Below are 18,488 nucleotides of genomic sequence, written 5' to 3' on the forward strand. Positions count from 1 at the left end.
CAATCAGGCGTGGTTGGACCCTAGGTTTCGTAGGCAGGAGAGGAGGGAACAACAGAAGCAGGGGTGGGGCAGGCCTAGGAAGTGCTGAGTCATGGAGCCACACCCCACAGGATATAAAGGCAGTGAGCACTGCTGTGTCTCTTCATAGCCGGCAAATCAACTGATTAACTAAGAGCTGAAGTGACTCACCAGTGTCAAGGGAGATATTAGAGAACTTGGCAGACGTCCGCTATTCTGCTGCCAGAGCTGGTAATGCCAGCTAATTAAGCCATCACTCGGACGGAGGCGAAGGAGGACAGAACATGCTACAATGTCCTTCCTGTTGAAGACTACTTCAGCTTCAATCGCAACAATACACGAGCACACAATAGATTTAAACTTAAAGTGAACCGCTCCAATCTTGATTGTAGAAAATATGACTTCAGTAACAGAGTTGTTAATGCTTGGAATGCACTACCTGACTCTGTGGTCTCTTCCCAAAATCCCCAAAGCTTTAACCAAAGACTATCTACTATTGACCTCACCCCATTCCTAAGAGGTCTGTAAGGGGCGTGCATAAGAGCACAAGCGTGCCTACCATTCCTGTCCTAATGTTCCCTTTGGTTGTATCCAATTTGTACGGTTATTTCATGCTTATACTTATATATACTGTTGTGTTTGACAAATAAATAAATAAATAAATAGATAAATAGATAAATAAATAAATATCTGCAAGAGGGTCCTAAAGACCCTGGGAATGGACATTAACAACTGGGAAACCTTTCTTTACACAGTCATTAAGTGAATTACTCTAGTTATGAAGTTAGGCCCATGCTTGTTAAGTGAATCTGACTTTCCCGTCAACTTTGCTGGTCAGAAGGTCGCAAAAGAGGATCACGTGAACCCCCCCTGGACACTGCAACCGTCATAGATATGAACCAGTTGCCAAGCGTCCGCATTTTCATCACGCGACCATGGGGCTGCTGCGAAGCTCGTAAGTGTGCAAAGTGGCCATGAGTCGCTTTTTTTCAGTTCCATTATAACTTTGAACGGTCTCTAAATGAACTGTTGTAAGTTCAGGACTACAGGTAACTTTTTCGGCGACCTGGGTTGATTAACACAACATTCCCTATACAATATTTCTAATCCAGTTAGGACTACCTGTACTAAATAATTTTACAAACCATTAGGCAGAAGGAACAACTTTCAGTATGGAAAGACATTTTCTTGCAGTCAACGTAGAAGGAACAAGAGTGGCCCTTCAAGAATAAGCAAGTATCCAATTGGAAATTTCTGAGATCGGGGAGGTTTTAAGGAGTGACTATGGATTATGATTTGTGTTATATTTTAATTTTTGACTTAAGTTTTATACCCTGTATTCGGTTCTGGGAAGTCCCGGGGTGGGGGAGGAGGGAAGGGAGGGAGGGGATGAGGTAGAAAATGGATTGATGGTTAATGTTCAGAGATGATTGAAGATGTATAATCAATGTAAGATCGGAGCTGCCTGGCTACCATTTCAGAATGATGGGAAGGAAGGAAGTAGAAGAGAGAAGGAGGTAGGAAAGAGAAGAGGAGGAAGAGGAAAGGAAGGAAGAGGGATAGAAGAGGGAGAAGAAAGGAGTAGGGAGGAAGGAGGATAGGAGGTAGATAAGAGAAGGGGAGGATGGTCGTGGAAAGTTGAAGAAGGTAGAGAAGGGAAGAGAGTTAAAGGAAGGGGGTGGTGACCGGGCAGGTCCGATGAATTGTATATGATGTTACATTAAATATGTTATTGGATATGAATGTTAAAATAAAACTTTTTAAGCAAAAAAAAAAAAAAAGAATAAGCAAGTATAAGGAGCTGTTGGTGAGACCCAGCAAGTCCATAGTCCACCCCGCTGAGTCTTCCACCCAGAATTTGTTGTGTGCTGCTGGGACCCTCCAAAGAAGTGTGACGGAACCCCCTAAGACAGGGAGGGTCAACCTTTTCAGCACCGAGTGCTGAAACTGGAGAGCGCGTCAGAGCACCGGAACCCGGAAGAGAGTAGCTGGCTGGCCCCGCGTGCACGTTTTTCTTCCATTCAAATGCCGAATCAAAGATGGGGAAGCCGATTTTTCTTTTAAAAAAGCTAGCTTTTTTATAAATACTTTAATTCAACAATCCGAGTCCACCAATCCACGATCAACCATTTTATACCTACGATTACAATAAGCCCCGTTATTGCATGATGGCCTCATCAACTCACAGAGAACCTCCTCTGGACGTTCTGCAGAATGTTTTGCAACTTCATCTTCGTCAGGGCTTCCTGGACCATATTCCACGCTCGCTTCTTTCCAGTCAGATTCTTGAGCTGGACCAGGTAGCTATGAAGCTCCACCTGCAGCTCTTCGACGCGCTTCTTCTTCTCCTCCGTCTCAGGAGCACTTTGAGCGAGCTGACGATACAGTCGCTGGAGCCTTTGCGGGGACTTCAGTTGGAACGCGACAAAGTCAAGGGCTGCCTCGACACAGTCTCCCGTACCTAGAAGAGAAAGAACGGGTGAGAAACAAACATCGAATAAGAAGTGCTGGGAGAGCCAGTTTGGTCTAATGATTAAGGCACCACTTAAGAAAGCAGGACACAGTGTCCTGCTTGAAAGCATGAAAGCCGGCTGGATGACTTTGGACCAATCACCAGGAGACAGTGAGTTCTAGTCCTGCCTTAGGCATGAAAGCCGGCTGGGTGACTTTGTACCAATCACCAGGAGACAGTGAGTTCTAGTCCTGCCTTAGGCATGAAAGCTGGCTGGGTGACTTTGGACCAATCACCAGGAGACTGTTCTACTTCTTCCTGAGGTGTAAAAGGCCGGGCGACTTTGGACCAATCAGCAGGAGACTGCGAGTTCTAGTCCTGCCTTAGGCATGAAAGCCAGTTGGGAGACTTTGGACCAATCACCAGGAGACGGTGAGTTCTAGTCCTGCCTTAGGCATGAAAGCCGGCTGGGTGACTTTGTACCAATCACCAGGAGACAGTGAGTTCTAGTCCTGCCTTAGGCATGAAAGCCGGCTGGGTGACTTTGGACCAATCACCAGGAGACGGCGAGTTCTAGTCCTGCCTTAGGCATGAAAGCCGGCTGGGTGACTTTGGACCAATCACCAGGAGACGGCGAGTTCTAGTCCTGCCTTAGGCATGAAAGCCGGCTGGGTGACTTTGGACCAATCACCAGGAGACTGTTCTACTTCTTCCTTAGGTGTGAAAGGCTGGGTGACTTTGGACCAATCACCAGGAGACTGTTCTACTTCTTCCTTAGGTGTGAAAGGCTGGGTGACTTTGGGCCAATCCCAGGAGACTGTTCTACTTCTTCCTGAGGTGTAAAAGGCCGGGTGGGTAATTTAGAGCCAGTCACACTCTCTCACATAGCCCACCTCACTGGTTGTGGGGAAAATAGGAGGAGGAAGGTGTATTGGATAAGTTCACTGCCTAGAGTCATTTGTAAAAATAACAAAAGCGGGATACAAATAAATCGTAAGTAAATAAATACCATCTCCTGCATTGACTCTAGTCTCTAGGCCTCTGGTGGCTCTACAGGCTAAGTCTGTCTGTTATTAACACAGCTGCTTGCAATTACTGCAGGTTCAAGTCCCACCAGGCCCAAGGTTGACTCAGCCTTCCATCTTTTATAAGGTAGGTAAAATGAGGACCCAGATTGTTGGGGGCAATAAGTTGACTTTGTATATAATATACAAATGGATGAAGACTATTGCTTAACACAATGTAAGCTGCCCTGAGTCTTCGGAGAAGGGTGGGATATAAATTTAAAAAAAAAAATGTCCTGCTGTAGGGATTATGACCAGAATCTCTGGATCAGCCTCCTCAGATTAAACAATTAAACCCCAATCAGATTATTTGAGGAATTGTCTCACCCCAATGGAACTGGCTTGCCCCACTCGCACAAGGTGCATAGAACATAGAGGACTAGACTGGAAGGGACCATGGAGGCCATTTAGTCTAGCCCCCTACTGAAGTCACAAGAGCCTATATCACTCCAGACAAATGGCTGTCCTGTCTCTTCTTAAAAGCCCCCAGTGTTGGAGTGCCCACAACGTCTGGTGGCAAGTCGTTCCGCAGGTTAATTGTTCTCCCCGTCAGGAAATTTCTGCTTAGTTCTAAGTGGCTTCTCTCCTTGCTTAGTTTCCATCCATTGCTTCTTGTCCTACCCTCAGGTGCTTTGGAGAATAGTTTGACCCTCTTCTTTGGGGCAGCCTTTCAAATATCACTATGACTTGATCAGCCAAGGAATTTCAGCTAGCAGGATTCAAGAGAAGAGCCTTTTCTGCCATGGCCCCTGACCGCTGGAACATCTCGCCACTGGAAGGGAGATCCATCCCTATCCTTTTCGCCTTCCATTTGAGTCCTTATCTGGCAGCTTCTGACAAGCAAAGTCAGAATGGGGGGGGGGAGAGCCAGATTCGCTTAATGACCATGTGATTCACTTAACAACTGCAATGATGGGCTTAACCACCATGGCAAAAAGGGTTGTAGTATGGGGCATGTCTCACTTAAGGACTGCCTGCTTAGCAATGGAAACTCAGCTCCCAGTTGTGTTTCTAAGTTGAGGGCTACCTGTAAGTCTCAGGTGGGGATGGGGGTCTTACCTGAGCCCTTCTCCGAGCCTTTGTCAACCCTGCACGCGGTGCAATAGGCATCGTGGAAAAGGGTGCCAGGCACATTGATCAGAAGGCCTTGCGCAGCGCAATTCTGGTGGGCCTGGCAAGTCTCTTTGGCTGAACGGTTGCTGGAAAAGCTCCCTTCTGGGCAGACTCCGCACTGGGTATCTTCTCGGGGGTTGCCTGGAAGAACGGGAGCAGAAGAGAAGGTCTAGCTTTCTCTGCAATCACGTTCCATGGCTGCTGTCTTGCGGGAGGGGGAGGACTTTATCAATGCATGTCAACATAATAAAATAAAGCCTTAAAAAGGGGGGGAGAAGTGGAAGGAAGGGAAGAGAGAAGAAGGGAAGGGACGAGGAGGAGAGGAGAGAAAAGAGAAGGAGGAGAGGATTGAAAAGAGGAGAGGAGCAGAGAGGAGAGGAGAGAAGAGCAGAGGAAAGAAAAGGGAAGGAGGAGAGGAGTGGAGAGGAAAGAGGAGAGGAGTGGTGAGAAGAGGAGAAGAGAGGAGAGGAGAGAAAGGGAAGGAGGAGAGGAGAGGAATGAGAAATGGAGTGGAGAGGAGCGGAGTGGAGTGGAGAGGAGAGGAGAGGAGAGGAGAAGAGAGGAGGAAGGTTGATGAGAAAGAAAGGGAGGGAGGGAGGGAAGAAAGAAAGACAGAGAGAGAAAGAAAGGAAAGAAAGAAAGAAAGAAAGAAGGAAGGAAGGAAGGAAGGAAGGAAGGAAGGAAGGAAGGAAGGAAGGAAGGAAGGAAGGAAGGAAGGAAGGAAGGAAGGAAGGAAGGAAGGAAGGAAGGGAAGGACAAGTCATATATCTCAAAACTGCTGAGCTTGAGAAACACTAATCTGAAGGGTCGATCCTTCAGCCTTCCCACCCCTCCAAACTACTCCCAAGAGATGCCAGCCTGTTCCAGTTCACCCCCAACCCCGCAAGGAACAGGTTGGTGTCTGTCTTCCTCCCCTGGTACGTACCCGGCTTAACCACTCCGGTTCCTGGTGGGCACGGGAAGTGGGTGATGCAATAGAACAACTCCTTGTAGTAGCCCGGCTTGCACTCGCACACCCGGTTCTGCCTCGAGGTGCATGGCGCCGCCTCCACCTCGTCGGCCTTACAGGGGAGGCTGCAGGACATGCAGCTGTCCAGGTTGTTCCAAGACGGGGTGTACGTCCCGTAGTCACACGTCACGCACTGGGTGAATTCCTCCCGGGTGCAAGGTTTGACCATTCTCATCCCCGGGAGGCACTTATGACACGACAGCATCTCATCAGTGTTGGGGTCTGTCCATTCGAATGTGGGCAGGGAAGCATGGGTTAGGGTACTCCAGAGCAAGACGCTCCAAATCGCCCACTAGTGACGGTGGGGGAAGGGGAAGAAAAACAGGTTAGCAGAGATCCCCAGACACAGCTAGTCCTCGACTCACGACCACAATGGAGCCCAAAATTCCCACAGTTAAGCAAGACGTTTGTTAAGTCAGTTTTGCCCTGTTTTACGACCATGCTTGCCACCGTTGTACCGTGAATCGATACAGTTATTAAATTAATAACGCGGTTGTGAAGTGAATCTGGCTTAACCATTGACTTTGCTCGGCAGAAGGTCGCAACAGGGGATCACGTAACCCCGGGACACTGCGACCGTCATAAAGAGGAACCAGTTGCCAAGCATCTGAATTTTGATCATGTGACTGGGGATGCGGCAAGGGTCATAAGTGTGAAAAACAGTCGTAAGTCACTTTTTTTCAGTGTTGAAGGGTCACTCAATTGGTAGATGTAAGTCAAGGACTACCTGTATAAATTACGTTTCTTGACTTTGATAACTTTAAGAATAGAATAGAAGAATAGAATTTTTTATTGGCCAAGTGTGATTGGACACACAAGGAATTTGTCTTGGTGCATAGGCTCTCAGTGTACATAAAAGAAAAGATACGTTCATCAAGGTACAACATTTACAACACAATTGATGGTCAGTATATCAATATAAATCATAAGGATTGCCAGCAACAAGTTATAGTCATACAGTCATAAGTGGAAAGAGATTGGTGATGGGAACGATGAGAAGATTAATAGTAGTGCAGATTCAGTAAATAGTCTGACAGTGTTGAGGGAATTATTTGTTTAGCAGAGTGATGGCCTTCGGGAAAAAACTGTTCTTGTGTCTAGTTGTTCTGGTGTGCAGTGCTTTAAGATCTATGGACTTCAACTCCCAGAATTCCGCTGGTCAAAGTTCTTTAATCAAGGGAGTCCATAACATGCCCTCCTAGTTTACCCAGGTGCAGGGGTGAAACGCTCCCGGTTCGGACCAGATCGCCCAATCCGGTAGCGATGGCGGCGGGTGGTTCGGAGAATCGGTAGCAAAAATCCCATGCCCAGCTGAGCCGCGTGATCATCAGAGTTTTTTTTCCCCCCTTTTAACAGCATTTTGTCATCGGCCAAAAAAATGCTTTTAAAAGTAAAAAAAAAACCCCTCTGACGATCAGGCAACTCAGCTGGGATCATCAGAGCCTTTTGAAAGCATTTTTTTTTTTACAAACTCTTCGGATCGTCAGAGGAGCCTTTCAGCTGAAGAGGTTGTAGAAAAAATGCTTTTAAAAGTAAAAAAAAAAAAAAGTTGGCCACGCCCACCCAGTCACATTAACGCCCCCCAACCACCATGCCCACCAAACCGGTAATAAGAAATTTTACATTTCACCACTGGCCAAGTGGGACAAGTCGATGAGACAATATGGTACCCTGATAATCTGGCCCCCTGCCGTGGGTGGCATTTAAAAATAATGAACGGACTAACAGAGTTGAAAGGGACCTTAGAGGTCTTGTTGTGTCTGCGCCCCCCGAGCCGGACCCCCCTGCCAGAAAGTGACTCAGAAAGTGAGGGGGAAGGGCCATCAGGATTTACTTCGGGAGCACCAGCTTCCCTGGCTCAGCTCCAGGAGCCAGAGGCAGGCCAGGTGGAGGAGATAACGAGGCCTCCGTCCCCTGACTCTTCACTCCCCCCGGGCCACGCCTCCAGACCAGGCTGATGGCAATCAGGCCTGGCTGGACCCTAGGTTTCATAGGCAGGAGAGGCGGGAACAACAGAAGCAGGGGTGGGGCAGGCCTAGGAAGTGCTGAGTCATGGAGCCACACCCCACAGGATATAAAAGCAGCGAGGGCTGCTATGCCTCTTCGTAGCAGGCAAATCAACTGCTTGACTAGAGCTGAAGTACTGTTTGTTGACTCATCGGCATCAAGGGAGATAACAGAGACACTTGGCAGACGCTCGCTAGTTTGCTGCCAGAGCTGATAGTGCCAGCTAATTAAGCCATCGCTCGGACTGAGGCGAGGGGGGACAGAACAGGTCTTCTATTCCAACCCATTGCTCGAGCAAAAGATTCTTTGCCATTCCAGACAAATAATTTGGCTGTCCAATCTCTTCTTAAAACCAACACCATAAATTGGAGCCAGGAGTAAGCTGGAACCCCATGCAGCTCACATAGCAGACATATTAGGTGAGCAGCCGAAGAGGTGTCCAAAACTGCTTGTGCCATGGCATTTTGCACCAGCTGCAGCTTCCGCATACTCTTCAAGGGTTAGCCCCATGGAGAGTGCATTGCAGTAGTCAATTTGGGAACTGACTGTTGTGGTCCGCCAGCAGCCTGCGGAGCTGGCAACGGAGTCAGACAGCGATGAGGCTGAGGAAGAACGTGGGCCAGTCCTGGAGGCTGGGGAAGGCCCGGATGAGGGCTCTGTGTCAGAGGCTGAGGTGGGGCCAGGGCCATCATGGAGTGATGTGCAGACTCCAGAGCCTCCAGAGGCTGACATTAGTAAGGCAGAGGAACAGGAGGAGCCTGTTCTTAATGCACGCATGAGAAGAGCTGCCAGAAGGCAAGAGCAGCTCAAGCAAAGAGGACGACTTGGGAGTAAGGCCAAGAGATGATTGGCCCCTCCCATGAGGCTTAAAAGACCAGCAACGGCATTTGGGCTCTTTGCTGGCAAACAACATTGATAGCTTCGCCTTCTTGCATTTATTTTTTATCGGTGTCTTCTGAACTTTTGCCAAGAAAGGCCTTTGGCAGTTTGCCTAATTGGACCAAGGTTGGTGATAGGACTGAGGAACTTGTGTTGGGAGGAATTTCCTTTAATTTAGTTGAACTACGCTGAGAATGAAGTAATTCTCAGCTGTTCGAATAAAGTTTGTTTGTTTTTACACTGACTGAGTTTCCTCCTACCTACTTGGGCCTGGGTCACAACACTGACCAGGGGAGGTGTGACTGAAGTTTTAGAGTTTTTAGAGCTTCAAATCTTAAGAGTCGAAGTGAGATGGGTGGCAAGTAAGTCTAAAATAAAATAAAATAATAATATATATTTTTTAATTTACATTTATATCCCGCCCTTCTCCGAAGACTCAGGGCGGCTTACAGTGCAATAGTCTCATTCTATTTGTATATTTTACAAAGTCAACTTATTGCCCCCCCAACAATCTGGGTCCTCATTTTACCTACCTTATAAAGGATGGAAGGCTGAGTCAACCTCGGACCGGGCTTGAACCTGCAGTAATTGCAGGCTGCTGTGTTCTAATAACAGGCTTCTAACAGCCTGAGCTATTACGGCCCTAATAATAACAGTAATAATAATAATAACATATATATAAATATAAATATAAATATATAAAATAAATATAAATAAAATCCCAAATGCAGACTCTGCAAAGAAGCGGATGAAACCACTGATCACATACTGAGCTGTTGTAAGACAATAGCTCAGACCGACTACAAACAACGTCACAACACAGTCGCTCAGATGGTCCACTGGAACTTGTGTCACAACTACCATCTACCTGTAGCAAAGAACTGGTGGGATCATAAGCCTGAAAAAGTGATCGAAAATGAGCATGCAAAACTATTGTGGGATTTCCGAATTACAGACTGATAAAAGTTTTGGAACACAATACCCTGGATATCACGATTGTGGAAAAGAAAAAAGTGTGGATAGTCGACATTGCTATACCTGGTGACAGCAGAATTGATGAGAAACAACTTGAAAAAGTCACCAGATATCAAGATTTGAGAATCGAATTGCAGAGACTCTGGCATAAACCAGTGCAGGTGGTTCCAGTGGTACTCGGCACACTGGGAGCTGTGCCTAAAGACCTTTGCAAGCACTTAAAAGCAATTGGCGCTGACAAGATCACCATTGGTCAGCTGTAGAAGGCCACCTTACTGGGATCTGCTTGCATAATTCGCCGATACATCACGCAGTCCTAAACACTTGGGAAGATCTAGCGATCTGTGATACGAAATCCAGCACAGTTATCTCATTTGCTGTGTATAAAGGTAAAGGTAAAGGTTCCCCTCGCATATATGTGCTACTCGTTCCTGACTCTAGGGGGCGGTGCTCATCTCTGTTTCAAAGCCGAAGAGCCAGCACTGTCCGAAGACGTCTCTGTGGTCATGTGGCCGGCATGACTCAACGCCAAAGGCGCACGGAACGCTGTGACCTTCCCACCAAAGGTGGTCCCTATTTTTTCTACTTGCATTTTTTACATGCTTTCGAACTGCTAGGTTGGCAGAAGCTGGGACAAGTCACGGGAGCTCACCCAGTTACACGGCAGCACTAGGGATTCGAACCGCTGAGCTGCCGACCTTTCGATCGACAAGCTCAGCTGTCTTAGCCCCTGAGCCACCGCGTCCCTTGCTGTGTATACTGTCATCATCATCATCATCATCATCATCATCATAATATAAATAAAATAATAAATCAAAATAAAATCAACTAAACTAAACTAAACCCTGTTTCTCATTTGTCATGCCTTCATACGGGGATAAACTCATTGTAACAGGGGGTCCCTCGGCTCATTTGGCTGAGAACAAAACTTCCTAGGACCACAAGCTTGGGGTTCCTTCCCATATATCTGATTAGGCTCCCCATTTTCTTTACTAAAAGCTCTTCTCCACTTGCATGGATACACAACATCTCCTTCGAATTTGGGCCTCCTAGTCCCCTCTCCTGCTAGTAAGAGAGACAGCATTAAAGTAAAGCTTCACCTGGATTCTTAGGGCGGCCTCAAGGTGGTTAAAGATTGCCTGAGATTCAATCGATCAGAACGGAGCTGGAAGGGACCTTCGAGTTCATCTAGCCCGACCCCCTGCTTAGTGATGAAATCCAAATTATTATTTTTTTCCTACGGGTTCTGTGGTGGGCGTGGCGGGGGAAGGATATTGCAAAATCCCCATTCCCACCCCACTCTGGGGCCAGCCAGAGGTGGTATTTGCCGGTTCTCCAAACTGCTCAAAATTTCTGCTACCGGTTCTCCAGAACCTGTCAGAACCTGCTGGATTTCACCCCTGCCCCTGCTCAAGCAGGAGACTCTATACCATTTCAGACACGTGACTGTCTAGTCTCTTCTTAAAAATCCTCCAGTGATGGAGCACACCCAACTTCTGAAGACAAGCAATTCCACCGATTAATTGTTCTCACTGTCGGGAAATTTCTCCTTAGTTCCAGGTTGTTTCTCTCCTTGATTAGTTTTCATCCGTTGCTTCTTTATTTTATTTTTATTTATTTTTATTTTTCGCATTTTTATACCGCCCTATCTCCTTAGGGACTCAGGGCGGTTTACAGCCAGATAAAAACATACATATAAATACAAAATAAAACATCAATTAAAAAACTTATTACATAAGGCCGAATATTTAAAAATAGCAATACAAATAATAAAATCCCATTAAAACCAAATTCAAAATTTAAAATTCTAGTCCAGTCCTGTGCAGATAAATAGATGTGTCTTAAGCTCGCGGCGAAAGGTTCGAAGGTCAGGAAGTTGGCGGAGTCCTGGGGGAAGTTCGTTCCAGAGGGTGGGAGCCCCCACAGAGAAGGCCCTTCCCCTGGGTGTCGCCAGTCGGCACTGCCTGGCCAACGGCACCCTGAGGAGTCCCTCTCTGTGAGAGCTCACGGGTCGGTGAGAGGCATTCGGTGGCAGCAGACGGTCCCGTAAGTACCGTCTTGTTTCTTGCTTCTTGTTCTACCTTCAGGTGCTTTGGAGAATAGCTTGATTCCCTCTTCTTTGGGGCAGCCCCTCCAATACTGGAATTCTGCTGTCATATCCCCACTTGTCCTTCTTCTAACTAGACAGGCCATACCCAAAGCCTGCAACTGTTCTTCGTGTGTTTTTGACTCTGGGCCTTTAATCATCTTAATTGCTCTTCCAAAGTTTAAACATTTTTTTATGTAACATGGTGACCAAAACTGGATGCAAGATTTGGCCGTACTAAGGATTTATAAAGCGGTACTAACATTTCTTGCGATTCGGTTTCCAATGACTTGAAACAAAAGCACGGCTCAGCAATTCAGACATTTTACACCCAATTAGTTTTTTGTTGACTCTGAAATGGGTGGAGAACAGCAGTGTGGAAATGCTACGTGATTTTTTAAGAAGCCCCAAGCGGAACATGGAGACAACCCTGGGTGGTTGCTCTCTGGCAAGACGTTTCATTACCCATCAAGCTAACATCATTAGTATACGATGAAGGATGAAGAAAAAAGATGTTGAGACTCTAGAAAGAGTGCAGAGAAGAGCAAAGAAGATGATTAGGGGACTGGAGGTTAAAACATAGGAAGAACGGTTGCAGGAACTGGGTATGTCTAATTTAAGGAAAAGAAGGACTAGGGGAGACATGATAGCAGTCTTCCAATATCTCAGGGGCTGCCACAAAGAAGAGGGAGTCAAACTATTCTCCAAAGCACCTGAAGGCAGGACAAGAAGCAATGGGTGGAAACTCATCAAGGAGAGAAGCAACTTAGAACTAAGGAGAAATTTCCTGACAGAACAATTAATCAGTGGAACAACTTGCCTGCAGAAGTTGTGAATGCTCCAACACTGGAAGTTTTTAAGAAGATGTTGGATAACCATTTGTCTGAAATGGTGTAGGGTTTCCTGCCTGGGCAGGGGGTTGGACTAGAAGGCCTCCAAGGTCCTTTCGAACTCTGTTATTATTATTATTATTATTATTATTAAGGCATATGGAGTTTGCTCCCTTTTTATATGTAGTTGCTTGCACTGGCAGTGTTCCTAGTAGTGTGGTTCCCGCACTCCCCCCCCCTCTTGGTAGTTCCTTGATCAGGGCATTGTTTTCTACTTGATTGTTTGTCTGCTGTTAATCCCTGCTTATCTGGGTTTCTCTTTCTGCGGAATCCTTAGTAATTTCTGAGCTCTGTTGTTTCCTTGAAGAAGTTCCATTACCCAACTAGGTAATATTGAGGTTAGAAGGGAGTGGGATGTGTGGAGAGGAAGAGAAGGAGAGGGAGGTGGGGGGGGGGAAGGAGGACTGTAGGGTCCTTGATGGTCTCTGAGCTTGGTTGTTTTCTTGCAGATGTTTCATGACCCAACTGGGAAACATCATCGGTGATAGAAGGGAGTGGACTTTGCAGAGAGGAGGAGAAGGATGACGGTGACTGGGGGGGGGGGGTCCTTGGGGCTGTCTGAGCTTCATTTTTTGCAAATATTTCATTACCTAACTAGCTATCTTCATCAGTGCACGAAGGGAGTGATGTTTGCGAAGGAGTGGTGGTGGTAGTAGTGAGGAAGAGGAGGAGAAGGAGGGCTATGGGGTCCTTGGTGCTTTCTGAGCTGGGTTGTTTGTTTTCTTGCAGAAGTTTCATTACCCAACTAGGTAATCTCATCAATGTTAGAAGGGAGTGAGGTTTATATAGAAGTGACTTCATCTATCATAGAACATAGAACAACAGAGTTGGACAGGACCTTGGAGGTCTTCTAGTCCAACCCCCTCCTCTCCGTGGCAGCCCCTCTAATACCAGCGTTTGTGGGAGTTTTCTTGGTGATTCCTCTGTTTGTCGGAGTTAATTCCTTCTTTGGGATCTAGTTTGCTATTTGCGTTCAGTATCTAATGAGGTAATGAAACTTCTGCAAAAATACCACCGAGCTCAGAGAGCACCGAGGACCTCACAGCTCAACCCTGAACTATAAACATTTTCCTCTATTCGTACAACCCTACGTGTTGCCGTCACTCCCACGATTTCAAGATAAACTTCCACTGAAGATGCCTGCTTAATTTAGCTGCAACCGGGTGGATGGTATCACCAGACTTAACATTATACTAAACATCTGCTCATTCGCTCTGCATTGGAAATATTATCTTTACATTTGTTACCTGGCACAGATTTTGCATTTTCTTGAAAAGGTCGTCAAATCGATTCACTTTCCCAGAAATTCTAGATGGTTTGTAGTTGTGCAAATTCTTCAGACAATGGAAATTTCCTCTTCTTACAATTCTAGAGCAGGAAAGCCAGAAAAAGAAAGCGCAATTATTACTACCAGACCTTTTTCTCAAAGCAGGAAAAGATTCGCAAGAAGGTTTCCTGCTACATCAAAAATTGTCAAACTCCAATTACAGACAAATGTCCGTAGAAAAATTGTCACAACCCGCTTACACAAAATGTCTCGTCATCTTATCTCAGAAAACGATTGTGGTTGCAACTAAATGCAGTTTCCCTTTTTGGAATTTATAAGGAAACTGAGGTTCCGTCTCTCACTCCTCCTCCTGGCACGCATATGTACCAGTTGTGGGTTTCAAATCCTGTCGCTTCCAGTTTGCTTGTGGGCGCATGGGCGCTTCTGCGCTTCTGTGCATGTGCAGAGACATCCGGGTAGGTGGGCGGAGTCTCCTGCCACCGCTGCTACCAGTTCACCTGTCTGGGGCAAACTGGTAGCAACCCACCACTGATACGTATACAGGTAGTCCTTGACTTACGACCACAATGGAGTCCAAAATTTCTGTTGCTGAGCGAGACACTTGTTAAGTGAGTTTTCCCCCATTTTACAACCTTTCCTGCCACAGTTGTTAAGTGAATCACTTCAGTTTTTTTTATTTATTTGCATTTATATCCCGCCCTTCTCCGAAGACTCAGAGCGGCTTACACTATGTCAAGCAATAGTCTTCATCCATTTGTATATTATATACAAAGTCAACTTATTGCCCCCAACAATCTGGGTCCTCATTTTACCTACCTTATAAAGGATGGAAGGCTGAGTCAACCTTGGGCCTGGTGGGACTCGAGCCTGCAGTAATTGCAAGCAGCTGCTGTTAATAACAGACTGTCTTAGCAGTCTGAGCCACTCAAGGACCCAGTTGTTCAATTAGTAAGTGAATCGGGCTCCTCCATTGACTTTTCTTGTCAGAAGGTCGCAAAACAGGATCACGTGACCCTGGGACACTGCAATGGTCATAAATGCGAGGCAGTTTGCCAAGCGTCTGAATTTTGATCACGTGACCCTGGGAGGCTGCAAATGTCGTAAGGGTGAAAAACAGTCAAAAGTCGCTTTTTTCAGTGCCGTCAAGATTCCGAACCGTCACTAAACGGACGGCTGTAAGTTGAGGACTACCTGTGGTTCAAAGGCCAAAGGTTTTATGAGCTGCCTCTGCAAAACGGCTTGGCTGATGCAGGATTTAAATACGGCGGAACGGAGCAGAAGAGAGAGGGAAGAGGCTGTTCCCTTCACGGGTGACCCCTTTGGATTTTTGCAGCACCATTGAGCGAGAAATGGGGGAATCTGCAGGCATCAAAAAGTTTTAGGCTGCCTCGGAAGATCTCAACAAGAACGGCTTGTTCTGAACATATGAAATGGCCAGTAAGGTAATCAGTCTCCCATCAGCAAAGCCAGATTTCCCTCTCTTCCCCCTTATATCGGTTCAGCTACTCTGCACATCTAAGGAAATGAATGGAGTGGAGTGGAGTGGGGTGAAAGGGGAGAGGAGAGGAGAGAGGAGAGGAGAGGAGAAGAAAGGAAAGGAAAGGAAAGGAAAGGAAAGGAAAGGAAAGGAAAGGAAAGGAAAGGAAAGGAAAGGAAAGGAAAGGAAAGGAACAGATCAGGGAATAGAGAAAAGAGAATAGAAAAGAATAGAATTTTTTTATTGGCCAAGTGTAATTGGACACACAAGGAATTTGTCTTGGTGCATATGCTCTCAGTGTACATAAAAGAAAAGATACGTTCATCAAGGTAAAACATTTACAACACAATTGATGAAGTGTATGAGATAAGTTGAGACGAGACGAGACGAGATAAGACAATGGAATGGAATGGAATGGAAAGGAAAGGAACAGATCTGTGAATAGAGAAAAGAGAATAGAAAAGAATAGAATTTTTTTATTGGCCAAGTGTAATTGAACACACAAGGAATTTGTCTTGGTGTATATGTTCTCAGTGTACATAAAAGAAAAGATACGTTCATCAAGGTACAACATTTACAACACAATTGATGAAGTGTATGAGATGAGTTGAGACGAGACGAGACGAGATAAGACAATGGAATGGAATGGAATGGAATGGAAAGGAAAGGAAAGGAACAGATCTGTGAATAGAGAAAAGAGAATAGAAAAGAATAGAATTTTTTTATTGGCCAAGTGTAATTGAACACACAAGGAATTTGTCTTGGTGTATATGTTCTCAGTGTACATAAAAGAAAAGATACGTTCATCAAGGTACAACATTTACAACACAATTGATGAAGTGTATGAGATGAGTTGAGACGAGACGAGACGAGACGAGACAAGACAATGGAATGGAATGGAAAGGAAAGGAAAGAAAGGAAAGGAAAGGAAAGGAACAGATCAGGGAATAGAGAAAAGAGTGGAGTGGATGAGATGAGTTGAGATGAGACGAGATGAGACGAGATGAGACGAGACGAGACAATGGAATGGAATGGAATGGAATGGAATGGAATGGAAAGGAAAGGAAAGGAAAGGAAAGGAAAGGAAAGGAAAGGAAAGGAAAGGAAAGGAAAGGAAAGGAAAGGAACAGATCAGGGAATAGAGTATAGAGTTGAGTAGAGTGGAATAGAAAACGGAATAGAGAATCGAATTGAATCGAATCAAATCTATATATATATAAAAGCCAAATACCACTCACTCACGAATTCTCCAGAACGGTATAGCCTACAAACTTGAAAGTTGGCACTTACGTTCCTCTTGGGCTTCTAGGTGCTCGCTACGAAGGGATTTTTCGAAATGACCATCCGATCGTTAGTATTTCATATCCAGTATATTCACAGGCTCGGATGCTCAGGAATTCGAGGTTCTCCTCCCCCTCCCCACCTGAAAAGGGCCAACTGCCACTTGCCTCCCATTCCGTTCAAACTGGACGGAGACCCTCCCCTCCTTCCCTCGGGGGCTCCTCAGAGGAACGAAAGGTGGCTACCTCACCCCAAAATGTCTACGCCTTCCACCTGCTTCCGGACTCAAGACGGACGGCGGGAGAGAGATTCCCTTTAGTGTTTCAATCCCCGACCACCACTGAGCCGACGGATTGTGAAGCCAATTCCTCCTGCATAGGGTCCCTCCCAGCCCCAACTTCCACCTTAACTCTGACCCCCTCGGTTCAAACGGATCGGTGCCTTCTATTTTAACCCTAGTTACAGTTTTTTCCCCTCATGCCATCATCTGTAGTTCAGGTTGAAATGAGGGCTCCTTGGCGCTCTCTGAGCTCGGTTGTTTTCCTGCAGACGTTTCATGACCCAACTAGGTAACATCAACAGTGCTAGAAGGGAGGGAGGAGGAGGAGGACTATGGGGTCCTTGGCGCTCTCTGAGCTCGGTTGTTTTCCTGCTGACGTTTCATGACCCAACTAGGTAACATCATCTGTGCATGAGCCCCCAAGCTCAGAGAGCACCAAGGACCCCACATTTATTTCCCTGTTGTGACTCCAGCCCCCGAACCTGGCCCCATGCCCAAAAGTGACTCAGGGAGTGAGAGGGAAGGGCCAGTAAGGCTTACCTCGGGAGCACCGATTCCTGTGGCTCGGCTCCAGGAGCCAGAACCAGTCCAGTCGGAGGACGTAATGAGGCCGTCATCTCCTGATTCCTCCCTTCCCCAGGCTACGCCTTCAGACCCAGCTGATAATAATAATCAAGCTTGGATTGACCCGCGCTTCAGAAGATTAGAGAGGCGGCGTCATCAAAAGGAAGGATGGGGCAGGAGCCCCACCCCACAGGATATATAAGGAGCTTTGGGGACTGCTCTCACTCCACGGGAAGCAAAAGTTTAGCTGAACTGTTTCAAAAAGAGCTGAAAGTCTTGGTACATGAGCAGCTGCGATTTCTCTGCCAGGACTGATAAGAGCTGTGAATCCACTGGCTGAAGGCCAGCTCAGTCTGAAGTGGGGAGGGAGACAGAACATTCCCTCTTTTCTTAAAAAGTAAAAAAAATTCTGTTTCTCTTTTCCCTACACAAGTTTTCCTCAAAACAACGCTATGCAATTGAACAAATGAAGGACTCAGATTCCTGATTTCTTGGTAGTTGAAAACTCAAGAAGCAGGCAGCAGCCCTCGACTGGCCTTAGGAGATGTTTAAAAAGCACCCATTTTAAACCTTGAATGGTCAGGCCCTTGGTGCTCTCTGAGTTGGTTTGTGTTGTGACCCAGGCCCAAGGAGGTAGTAGGAAACTCAGTCAGTGTAAAAATGAACAAACGTTATTCGAACAGCTGAGAATTACTTCATTCCCAGCGCAGCTCAACTAAATTAAAGAAAAATTCCTCCCAACACAAATTCCTCAGTCCTATTACCAACCTTGGTCCAATTAGGCAAACTGCTAAAGGCCTGTCTTGGCAAAAGTTCAGAAGACATCGATACAACATAAATGCAACAAGACGAAGCTATCAACGTTGTTTTCCGGCAAAGAGCCCAAACCCCGTTGCTGGTCTTTTAAGCCTTATGGGAGGGGCCAATCATCTCTTGGCCTTACTCCTGAGTCGTCCTCTTTGCTTGAGTTGCTCTTGCTTTCTAGCAGCTCTTCTCATGCATGCATTAGGAACAGGCTCCTCCTGTTCCTCTGCCTCACTACTGTCAGCCTCTGGAGGCTCTGGAGTCCTCACCTCACTCCCCGATTGCCTTGGCCCCACCTCTG

General features: G+C 46.3%; 3 protein-coding genes across 5 annotated transcripts in view; 1 reads left to right on the top strand and 2 right to left on the bottom strand.

The window, feature by feature from the left end:
- The window catches only part of ARFRP1 (ADP ribosylation factor related protein 1), a 71,936-nt gene that overhangs the window by 42,491 nt on the left and 10,957 nt on the right, over positions 1–18,488 (top strand). The window contains exon 8 of one of the 3 annotated variants that reach the window (XM_058177936.1): positions 9,274–11,560. The exons of the other annotated variants lie outside the window; for them this stretch is intronic. Within the exon in view, the coding sequence (XP_058033919.1) occupies positions 9,274–9,502 (229 nt within the window). The 3' untranslated portion in view covers positions 9,503–11,560. Of the gene's footprint in view, positions 1–9,273; positions 11,561–18,488 lie in introns of those variants that run through there. 3 annotated transcript variants of the gene reach the window in all.
- LOC131195749 (tumor necrosis factor receptor superfamily member 6B-like) lies at positions 1,804–6,989 on the bottom strand. The gene is made up of 3 exons (XM_058177935.1): positions 5,573–6,989; positions 4,594–4,788; positions 1,804–2,479 (listed from the first exon to the last, which is right to left on the bottom strand). Exons 1-3 carry the CDS (start codon positions 5,859–5,861, stop codon positions 2,196–2,198), a joined length of 768 nt encoding a protein of 255 aa, XP_058033918.1. The 5' UTR covers positions 5,862–6,989; the 3' UTR covers positions 1,804–2,195.
- The window catches only part of LOC131195748 (tumor necrosis factor receptor superfamily member 6B-like), a 29,855-nt gene continuing 24,409 nt past the window's right edge, over positions 13,043–18,488 (bottom strand). Inside the window, exon 6 of the mRNA XM_058177934.1 lies at positions 13,043–13,861. The gene's annotated coding sequence lies outside the window, so the exon portion shown is untranslated. The remainder of the gene's footprint in view (positions 13,862–18,488) is intronic.

The sequence above is a fragment of the Ahaetulla prasina genome, chromosome 3 (genome assembly GCF_028640845.1).
Source record: "Ahaetulla prasina isolate Xishuangbanna chromosome 3, ASM2864084v1, whole genome shotgun sequence".
Taxonomy (NCBI): Eukaryota; Metazoa; Chordata; class Lepidosauria; order Squamata; family Colubridae; genus Ahaetulla; species Ahaetulla prasina.

Bases quoted from the DNA above. Each gene is read 5' to 3' on its own strand.
- LOC131195749 (XM_058177935.1), bottom strand. From the start codon at position 5,861: ATGCTGTCGTGTCATAAGTGCCTCCCGGGGATGAGAATGGTCAAACCT. The intron at 4,789-5,572 runs GTACGTACCAGG...CCGTTCTTCCAG, and splicing joins AACCGGAGTGGTTAAGCCGG to GCAACCCCCGAGAAGATACC. The intron at 2,480-4,593 runs GTAAGACCCCCA...TTTCTCTTCTAG, and splicing joins AGGCTCGGAGAAGGGCTCAG to GTACGGGAGACTGTGTCGAG.